This window comes from Solanum pennellii, chromosome 3 (assembly GCF_001406875.1).
Source record: "Solanum pennellii chromosome 3, SPENNV200".
NCBI lineage: Eukaryota > Viridiplantae > Streptophyta > Magnoliopsida > Solanales > Solanaceae > Solanum > Solanum pennellii.
The window spans coordinates 69,076,933-69,088,353 of NC_028639.1; the positions used below are offsets into that span (position 1 = coordinate 69,076,933).

The 11,421-nt window shown below is 27.4% G+C and overlaps 1 protein-coding gene across 1 annotated transcript; it reads right to left on the bottom strand.

Annotated features, from left to right (window-relative positions):
- Positions 1–4,498: 4,498 nt before the first annotated feature.
- On the bottom strand, positions 4,499–10,760 carry LOC107012741 (MADS-box protein EJ2). Its single transcript, XM_015212656.2, has 8 exons — positions 10,395–10,760; positions 8,756–8,834; positions 7,230–7,291; positions 6,961–7,060; positions 6,021–6,062; positions 5,876–5,917; positions 5,587–5,732; positions 4,499–4,869 (listed from the first exon to the last, which is right to left on the bottom strand). The coding sequence occupies exons 1-8, from the start codon at positions 10,577–10,579 to the stop codon at positions 4,785–4,787; spliced, it is 741 nt and encodes a 246-aa protein (XP_015068142.1). The 5' UTR covers positions 10,580–10,760; the 3' UTR covers positions 4,499–4,784.
- Positions 10,761–11,421: the final 661 nt, after the last annotated feature.

Here is an 11,421-nt window from a genome sequence, read left to right on the forward strand (position 1 = left end):
TATATATATATATATATATATTCGTTCCCTCTCCCAAATCTTGCTTGCCACTCTCCTAGATCTCGCTCACTCACTCGTCTCTCTCACTTTATAAAAAAACATAAATGTATAAAATGTGTTTGTGTTTGTATAAAGCGAGCTAAATTTGTATATATACATATATTTTCGTTCCCCTCACTCCCCTTTTCCAGATCTAGCTCGTCACTCTCTCATATCTCGCTCGTTCACTTGCCTCTCTCACTTTATACAAATATAAAATACATTGTGTTTGTGTTTGTATGAAGCAAGAGAAAATGTATATACAAATACAAATGCACATATTTTCGTCCTATACGCTTATGATTATACAAATACAAACTTTCTCAGCCCAGTTTTTTTTTGTCTTTCTCGCTTTATATAAACACATATTATACAATTGATCTTTTATATATGTATACTAAAACAGATTATACAACTGTCTTCTTTTGTATATGTATATTGAACATACATATTTTTGTTTGTCTGAAACACAATTATGAAAACTATAGTTATAACATAAAATGCGCTTTTTATATTTGCTATATGTGAAAGTTACTCTACTTAAATTACTCGAGATTATAACAAAGGTGTGTATATATATATCAGAGAGAAAATTTTAGACCTATAATTTTTTTAACGATTTTCAGTAGTAAAATCTTAAATGTCGAACCGATCAAATTTATATCATATATCAATCTTTTTATAACCATGCACCGATCATCTATAAGAGGGAAATTTTAGACCTATAATTTCTTTAACGATTTTCAATAGTAAAATCTTAAATATCGAACCAATCAAATTTATATCATATATCAACCTTTTTATAATCATACACCTATCATATCAAAAAATCTGAATACACTTCTATTCTGAACCACGAAAAATAAATAATGTAGGCATGCGCGAAACTTCATAAAAATAAATAAGTTAAAAAGCATAGGCTGAATTTGGAATTGGTCTGAAATCGTTAAAGTGTTATTATAGACATGAAAAAGTCAAAACAAGACATGAATTTATAATGTTTGTCTTTTTCTCAGATAGACTTCAATGACAAAAAAGGCAGCTAATATTATAATAATTCACGTCTCTTATTTCACCAAAATAGAATCCAAACATACCTGTAGTCGTCTCGACTCATATGGTAACTATTTTTACCTCTAATTTTAAACTTGTGAGGTCACATTTTTATCCAAAAAAATAATCAAAAATCAAAGTTCGAAACTAAAGAAACTATAGTATCTCACGATAAAAAGATCTTAAACCAATAGATGCTCAAATTATTTATACTAGTAACTTAATATTCTCTCATAATTAAATGATTTTTTTTCATAAAAACATAATTATCCAACTTACATTTTAAATTATAATCCAATTTATTTACATTACAATTTTTTAGCCCAAAACACGATTCGATATACAATATATATACATTATTGATAATACTATATAAAATTATAAATATATTGTACACAGATATATATATATATATATATATATATATATATATATTAATATATTGTTGTACAAATTCCTTCACTTTTTACATTACACCAATTGACTCAAAGAAAATAGAGTAATAAAATTCTGACACATCAAAAGTGGTAACATAAATGTTACTCCTATTTAATATCAACAATATTTGATTTAAATTAATACACGTGGAGGTGAATGTACATTCTTCCCTTGTTTGTGTTATGATATGAAAGTCAAATAAGTCATGATTATAATAAGTAGCAAATACACCAAAAGGGAAACAAGAAAAATAGGAAAAAGAACAATACTAATGTAAACAACTCAATAATATTGTCTCCACTCCAATAGAAAACTGTACTTATTTTACCACACATCATATGGTAAAAAATTATGTATATATATATATATCAAGCATCAATTAACATATTAGATCCATCATCTAAAATCATAAACATGAAATAACTAAATATATATGAAACAGAATTATAAAAGAAGAACATATTGATAGTATCAAGTGAAATTTCACTAAAGGCGATTGTGAGAGAATAAAGTATACACAATCTTAATACCCTCGACTTACCGATTACATAGGGATTTCACGTGGGTTGGGCCCAATTAAAATTGGCTTCATATGCAAGTTGCGTTAATGGGCCCTTATTTATCTCTTTTAGGTAATCATAAATTTTGACAAATTCTTTTGCTTGGCCGAATCAAGTAAAAATGAGAGGCATTTAAAGGATGTCTAAACTTGGTAGCTATCCCTTTTTGTTATGATAATTTTTTTACTATTTCATCTAATTTTTAATAATGAAAATCATCATTTGATAAAAAAAAAATTGAATTTATAAAATAGTAAAACCTTGTAATTTTTAACTTTTATAAAAATAGCGTCATTAAATTATATTTTATACATATTCTTCTTCAATATTATACTATAAGCTTCTTTTCTTTTCCTGAATTTCAATATTTTCAATTTTTCATTAAGTTTTTTACTCTTATATTTATTTTTAATCATTTTATACTGAATAAATTATTATGATTATTATTATTTAATACGTATTTCGATAGGATGATGAAGAAGATGAAATAAGAACTTTATCTCATGTTGAAAAAGAGTGAAATTTAGTTGGAGTGGGTGGGTATGTAGTCCTTTCAAAGCCCAAAAAAGTAAACACATGTGTATGGGAAGCAAAACCAAGTAATTGATGCCTTGGCAAAAAAATAAAAAAGGAGTTAACAAGATTTTTTATTTTATTTTTTTCGAACAAATTGTGAATTCTTCTTATATATATGTCAATACTAATTTTTTTTTTTAACAGACATAACAGAAATTATTTACACTAGACAAATTTCAGACAATCATGAACCAATTGGAAGCCATGTTTCAATTTCTTTTTTTAATTAGTATTTTGCTAGCAACACTTAAATAAAGACGGACACTCATCACTCAATATAAATTAATCTGATATTTCCTTTGCGTTAATTAGGAGTATTGAGAATTGTTAGTTAGCATGATAGTTAGCAGGAGAGTTAGTTAATTTTCTTGTTAGTCACATGGTTAGTTAGTTAAGTCACATGGTTAGTTAGGTAGTTGGTTATTTTGTTAGCTAATGTGATCACACCTTTTCTCTGCTTTCTTTGATTGTTTTTCAATTCCAAATCACATGTATATAATGTAGGAGAAGTCATATATGATAATAATTCAATAGAAAAGAAAAACAGTTGGTTTCTCCCTTCTTCTTCTCTCTTTCGACAATGGCAGTTATTGAACTGCATCATTGATTTCATTAGAGCCATTGGAGCTCTTGACTCACTGCATCAGTGAGGTCTTGTTAAGGAGGTAATTCCTTTACTCCTTAATTATGAATTTTAAAGATGTTTTTCATTGCAAGCTTACATTGCTTATAGGCCTAATATTTGAATGGGTTACTTATATTTGAACGATATTTTAAATCTTATATATTCGAAACACAGATATTGCGTCTATAAGTAAGTGCATATCTTGTCTCCGTAGATGCCTAGATTGCAAATGAATTAGATTCCAACGTCATAATCTCGATCGAATTATTCTTCACCTATTTAAAGTATTGGGGATAAAATAGTGGTCTTCTTTACACTTTGTTGATTTGTCTATCACATTAACTTATCCATCTTCCTTATTCTGTTTCTATTTATTTGCTACTCTTTTATTTCAAAGTTATTTCAAGTAGGATGACACTTTTTTTTTGTTTAAATATGATTGTAGACATACAAATATTTAGGGCAATGGTATCCCAAAGATTGGGATTGAATTAGCTATAATACTTTATACACTACATCAAAAATAATTATTAGCGGTAATTTATTTTAAATTGCTTTTAAATATTTAATTTTAGCGGCAATTAGCACTTTTTATATATGTTTCTAAAGCCTTTAACGACATTGATTCTAATGACACTTAACTAATGTCGATAAGGACTTTAGCTCTCTTTATTATAATGTTAATATTTATTGTCGCTAATATTTTTTTTTGTTGTAGTGATATATGGGAGGTGGGATTACTAATTCAACCATGTTGGTACATATCTCATGTGTTTAATGATTATTATATATGATCTCATTAATCAAATACGGGATAAAATAATAATTATATATTTACTCTCGGGGTTGTTCAAGTAAAATTCATCATACCAAATAAGCATTAATATTTGTTTTAGACCAAACATGAGTTTTAAAAGTTTTTCATTGTTGATAAAAATAAATAAATATTTAATTAAATAGCGTCACATAAATTAACGCTGACAATTTTTGAAAGCCTTTTGTTGATGTTGAATCCCAGAGTGTCTACATATAACCAAAAGGCACAACTAGGGCCAAGTCACACTATTCATGAAAATCTTTTATTTGCTTCTCTTCGATAAAAATTAAATCAATCATAATTCACAACAAGCATCGCTCATTTGAATCCTGTAATGTATTATAGATAAGCACATTCGAAATATTCTTTAGGTGCAACATTGTTATATAGTACAAGATAAGCATATGATTCAATGATACAAAAATACAACAATTCCATTTAATTACATATTGTGATACAATCAGAAATGCATAGTCAGGAGGTTTCAAATGTTAAAGTAGCAACTTATGCATACATTACATTTATTGTCCTCGATTAATCGATCGCCGCGATAATTCCTGATGAGAGTTTCTAAATAAAATTTGCAACAAAACAAAAAAGGATGATAATACATGCAATACATTATTACTGTATAATTATTTAACCAAACATGGATTAGCTTGTTCGAATTATTAGATTAAAGCATCCATCCATGAATAAATCCATTCATATTGTGTGCAGTTGCCGCTGCATTCACCTCATCTGTATTAACAGGATTGTACCTAGAAAAAAAAATAACCACAAAAACAATAAATTGTAATAGTAATAACATGAAAATTGTTCACTACATGATAGTAACGATTTAGAGACCGATAAAATTTATAGCTAAACAACAAAAACTCTCAGCTATTCCCATTAGCTATGTATAAGCTATAGATTATATGAAAATCCAAATAACTATATAGGAGCTATTTTGTGATGGATTATCTAGGAACTATTTTTATTTTAAGTATTTAAACCTGTTATAACAATGATCACCTTTACTTCACAATCTTAACTACGTACTGTTTTATTAGGTCTTAGGTCTAACTCACACCCCAAAAGCTAGCTCAAAGGGAAGAGGATTGTCCAAGCCTTATAAGAAATCCACTCATCTCATTAATCACCAATATGAGACTTTTTGTTATTCATTAACATTTGATCTAGAGCAACCTGTTATAATAAATAATGTAATGTTGGACTATATTGATTATTGGCCTTTTTTTTTCCTTATAATAACTTATGATAATTGTGTGTGCCCAGTACTGTCCATCCACTAATCAAGTAAGATATATAGTACGTTACATTAGTACACGTACCAAATAACTTTTGTTAGGGCTTTAAGAGCATTCCCCACATTTTTGTTTATATTAGACCATACCTTGGTGCACATTGATTTATTAATCGAAATAAAAGTAAAAAATTCGAAATTATTTTTAAAAATAATAAAAAGTAATTACCCAAAATGTGGAGAAGAAGAATGCAATCCAAGAGGCTGAAAGAAACCCTCTGTGTTAGGGAGACGATTTTGTTGATGCATAAGTTGATGATCACCTCCATCTTCCCAACACAATCGAAGTGGAAATCCAGCTACACTTTCTTCTAGCTAATAAAAAAAAACAGAACAGTAGTAATATATATCATCAGTATAAATACTTCTTATGTTATCGAGTTACCTAAGTATTGAAATTTATAATTTTGAAAATAAAATAAAGTTATTCATCATACACGGCTATCAAGTTTGTTTACCTTTCTACGGAGTAATCTATTAGATTCTGCAAGCATTTGCTCCTGAAAATTAAAATTCATCGTAAATTTTAAATAGATAAATTTCTCGCGCGTAATTATTTCATTTATTAATTATTGGAAATTTGTAGAATTTTATAATGAGTACCTTTTGTTGAAGATCTGCAAGCTGATCCAGCATGAATTGTGTCTGCAAATTAAAAACAATGTCGTAGGATACGATTGGCAATATGAATAAAAAAAGTAATCATATAATCCGACTCATTTTTTAGCGAATAATATGGATATTCGTATTAGATATAATACATAAATATGCTCTTTAACTTGATTTCATTTCACATTTATGCCCTTCAACTTTGTTTATATATAAGTAGGCACTTAAACTTGTATAAACTTGAACAAATAGACATATAAGTCCTACGTGACACAATACACGTAGGACACCATGTAGGACGAAAAATGACATGTAGGACATATATATCTATTTGTTCAACTTTATACAAGTTCAAGTGTTTATTTGTATACACTCTAAGTTGAAGGTATAAATGTGAACTAAAGCCAAGTTAAATGGCATATTTATGCATTATGCCTTCATATTATATATATATATCGATTAACTCAGTTTTTTCAATATTAAATATAGACAAATCAAATATGATATATACATATATATTCTTTTGTTAAGACTATTTTTAACTCGCTCATATCCAATTCAACCTTCTTGTTTAGTTTTTTTTTTTTTTTTTAATATATGACCTATATGTTATTTATTCATCTTTATAAACCATCTATCAGTTAGGATTTATGTATAATTAGTTTATAAACCAAATGACTGTTGTAAGCAAAGACAAGATAGTTTAATTCGCAATCTACCCATAATTGCAAGGATCAATAACATATCTTATTGTTGAGATTTCAAATTTTACATTTTAAAGAAATTGTGTACTTCAAACTCAAACAAAAATAAAGGTATTGTGAATTTCTGTGAGTAAAATAATGTGAGGATCAATTAATAGCCAACCTATTGGGCTAGCAATTAAGGTAACTTTTAGATGATTTTTCTGTATAATTAGATTAAATAATTTTACCTTCCTTGACCTGATTTGCTTTAAGGAAGACTCTAATTGATTCTCAAGCTGCTCAAGGTCCTTCGAGCTTAATGTGCCCAAATCTTCACCAAGAAAGTTTCTGTGTAATTTTCATTAAAAAAAATATCAAATAAAATCAATGGTGTGACCTAAGGACCATATTAGATAACGTATTTAAATTAATAATACATCAAATTATATTTAGTCTGAATCTCGAAAAACAAAAACATGAGAATTCATTTGAGATAAAGATAGTGAACAGAAATTACCTCTGAGATCGTTGGAGGAGCTCAACTCTAGCTTTTAGCCTCAGATATTCGTGGTAGTTATTCTGTAAGAAAATAATTAATGTAAGGGTCTGAAATATCAAAATGAAAGATGCTCACAAGTTAAATAGATGAATAACAATAAAAAATGAAAAAAAAAAACAAAGGTCATTTAAATGAAAATCGTCAATTTTAAAATTTTAAGATAACTAACAAAATAGCAACGATTATAATGCGATAGATAGAATTGTCTTGCATTGACTTATGGGATTCTCTCACCCTAATTAAAGTAAGGTTTTTGGTATGAAAAATTCTATGTAAGAAGCTATTTAAAAAGTATTATGTGGTGAATATATTTGTTGATTTATTTTATTTTCACTTATATGATTAGTTTAAATTTTGATGAATTTGTCACTTTTTGTAATTTATGAAAGTATGAACCGGTATAAATTAGTCTGGGCTCAAATGAAAAAATAAATTAAAAAAAGAACATTTCCTATATGCATGATGGTTTATTTATTTTTTGAGTGAATATGCGCTTCAAAATTTTTTATTAGTTTTTGTTAGAACAAAATTAATTAATGCAAAATTAACTATTTTTCATCCAAGACTCAACTCAAGAAAATTTTAAAAACAGTTTTTCGAAATAAGTTTATTTTCCTATAAAGAATAACTTATCAAGAAATGAAATATGGATTAAATAAACTAATAAAACAAACGAAACTACTATATATTATTAGACAGATAATATTTTACCCAGTAAGTTTATGGTATGGTTATTTTAAACTCTTTTGGGGATTATTATTTCGAAAAACTGTTAGGATAAACTAAAGAATCGCTACTATTATTTTACTGCAATTCAACTTGGAGTAAAGTTAAGTTTTTTCGGGAGTTCGATGAACTCACAAAGCTATTTTCATAAAAAAAACTCAAATTTGAGCGCGTCAGGGTAAAACTCTCGATAGCTTGTAAATTATATAGGAAAGGTAACCCACAAGCCACGAGACAAGTTCAGTCCGACGAATTCAACCGAGAAGGCAAATCTTTTATTTTCGTTGGCGAGACGCTTCAAACTTGAGACCTCCAACGTGGATGTCCCAACTCAGCAGCCCAAACTTACATTTATATTAAATAACTTTCATTACTAAATATCCATTTCAGTTCTCTCCAAATATTCCTTTTTTCTAAATTTCAAACTCTTATGTCACTAACTGACCAAATAATATTATCAGGGAAAAGATAGAACAGATCAAAGAGTACATGATAGTTATAGTTTATTTGTTAGGTTTTGATTTGACAAGAATATTTAAAAAATTAAAAAAAAATTAAATTTGTTATTTTTAAACTAAAATATGCCGAATCTATTAAAATATTCTTAAATTTTGTGATTTTTAAATATACTACTTAAAAAGTTATAACTTATTACTGATAAATAAAGAGTTGCCAAAAAATAAAAAAAAATGCATTTTAATTAAAACTAATTTTTTCTTAAAAAAATAAGCCAAATAAATTTAAATATAAAGCAGTACCTGAGTATCAGTTACTGATTGGTTGGCTTCCAAAGTAGCATAGCTGCAACGTTGGTACTTCTCAATTGTTTTCACCATGCTGCATTAACAAAATGAAACATCTACTCTTTTATTTTTTGTTTTATTACATTAATGTTTGGTATTTATATCGAATTTAAATTAAATTTAGATTGACATCGAAAGTTTCACATTGAGAGATAAAATACTTATTTACAAAGGCATTAAACATCTAGTAATTTCATGTGACTCTTTTTTTGAACACTTTGCAGTGCATTATTATGAAGAAAAATTCAAGTTCTATAGTAGGTCATTTTAAATGTAATAAAGAATATCCTAATTACCACAAAAAAAAGAGAGGCTTTTTCCTATTATCAATTAACTAACAGAAAAATAAGTGCTAAACAAAAATCACATATTTATTGTTGAAAAGGAAGAATTTATTAACTCGTGCACAAAATTAATAGAGAAGCATATGTTCTAAGGAGAGGATTGAAAAAATTGATAATGAAAAAATTAACTCATGTTATTTAGATTTATTGACTTACAAAATAATATTAATCAAACATACATAAATGAAATGCAGTCCTTTTAATCAAAATATACTTAACATAACACACTTTGAGTTAGGATTTATAAAAAACAGTCTATACACTACTGCCCTCATACTTATAAGATTACACTAAATAAATTGTTATCGATGTAGTTTCGAGCAGTAAAATTAACAATTCATATGAACTCTGGGTCACAAATTTTGAAAATTATCTGGTGGAAATAATTGTTATTAATTAATCTTAACAAAAAATTTTAAAATTATAGCTGCTTATTGGAAACCAACATAAGCAGCCTTTGTTTATCCGTCTTGGGAATTAAAGAACAAAAATAACAGATTTTTTTGCAACTGTCAAACATGACTCCTTGTCTGCAAATCAAATCTTAACAGTAAAAATATTGTAACATGTAAAATTTATAATAATATTTTCAGAATTTTTAAGTTTTAATTCCCAATAATCTGATACGATTTTTCATATAATCACTTAACTAACTCATCTCATAAATATAAAAATTAAGAAGAATTATAATTTTTTTGAAAATAATAACTTTTAATCGAGTAATCATCTAATCATCAACCCTCAATAGTTTCATTGAAAAATTTATCGAAAATCTATCGGAACTCATTAAAAAAATCAATCTACAGACCAAAAAACAACTCAATGTATGGGAAATCTTTTTCCTAAAAAAATAATCAAGAACATTCTGATCTTAAACACTTTTAAAACAATTAAAACAAAAAAAAACATCAAAACAAAAAAAAATCCATATACACAAAAGTTCCAAAAATAAATATACATTAGTAGATCTTTCAAAATCAAATATTTAAAATATATTTATATAAAGAGACAGAAAGAAAAAAAAGAAAAAAAAAGGATCTTATATGTATATAGTAAAAATACAGTACATATATAATTCAATTCATATAAAGACAACACAGATCTTGCATTATAATTGAAGTCAGAGATAAAAAAAAAGAATAACTAAATTTAATGAAAGCACTTTGTAAATTAATTAAGGGTTTTGGTAATGAAGGACTTTAGGTTTAAAAAAAATAATCTTTGATGTTAATAAAATTAAAAAAAAATACCTTGAAGTGCTGCAAAATTCATAGAGTTTACCCCTATTAGAGAAGATTATAAGGGCAACTTCAGCATCACAAAGAACAGAAAGTTCATAAGCTTTTTTAAGAAGTCCATTTCTTCTCTTAGCAAAAGTGACTTGCCTATTTATTTTATTTTCTATTCTCTTAAGCTCTACTCTTCCTCTTCCCATTGAGAAATCTTACTTCAATTTTTCAAGAGATATTAAAAAAAATAAGAAAAGAAGGGGGGGGGATTATTGGTTACAAGCTCAACTACTTTTGGATAACAAAAGAGGGTACAAATTAAAATAAATGAAAGAAAGAGAGAGTTGGAAATATGGAAACCCTGGGACTTTCTCTATCTTTGGTACCTTTCCATTTACACCCCCACTAAAAAACCCAAAAGTTAAAATAAAGAGCATCTAACTATTAATATCACGTTGAAACGTGCGATCATATCATTTAAAAGTTTATATCGTTAGAGATAGTGCACTTTTGTTATTTAATTATTGGGGAGAAAAACAAATATACCTTCGAATTATCGTTAATAATATGCAGATATCTTCCGTCATACTTTTGAGATGATATTGGTGTCCCTGTCGTCCAAAAACTAGAGCATATATATCTTTTACTTTAACGTAAGACTGAATAGGGACACGTGATGCAATCATATTCGTTGATCATATATTCAATGTGTAAATAGCAGGTCGGTGGATAAGATTATGACAATTGTATGTCCATTGGTATAAATGGTATATATGCTCTATTTCTGGACGGCAGGGCACTAATGTCTCAAAAGTATGACGAAGAGTATTTGCTTATCATAAACGATACTTCAAGGGTTAATGGTATCCACAACAATTGTCAAGCTACTAAAGCGCTACTTCTAATTATTCAAATGATGAGTTATTTTATATATTTTAATATTGCAAGCGACTTAATATCTCCAAATATTGTTCGAACTCAGCACGTACAACTATCAAACCAAAGAGCAAAGTAGGTCTCGACAAAACGAAGAGTATCATAATACGTC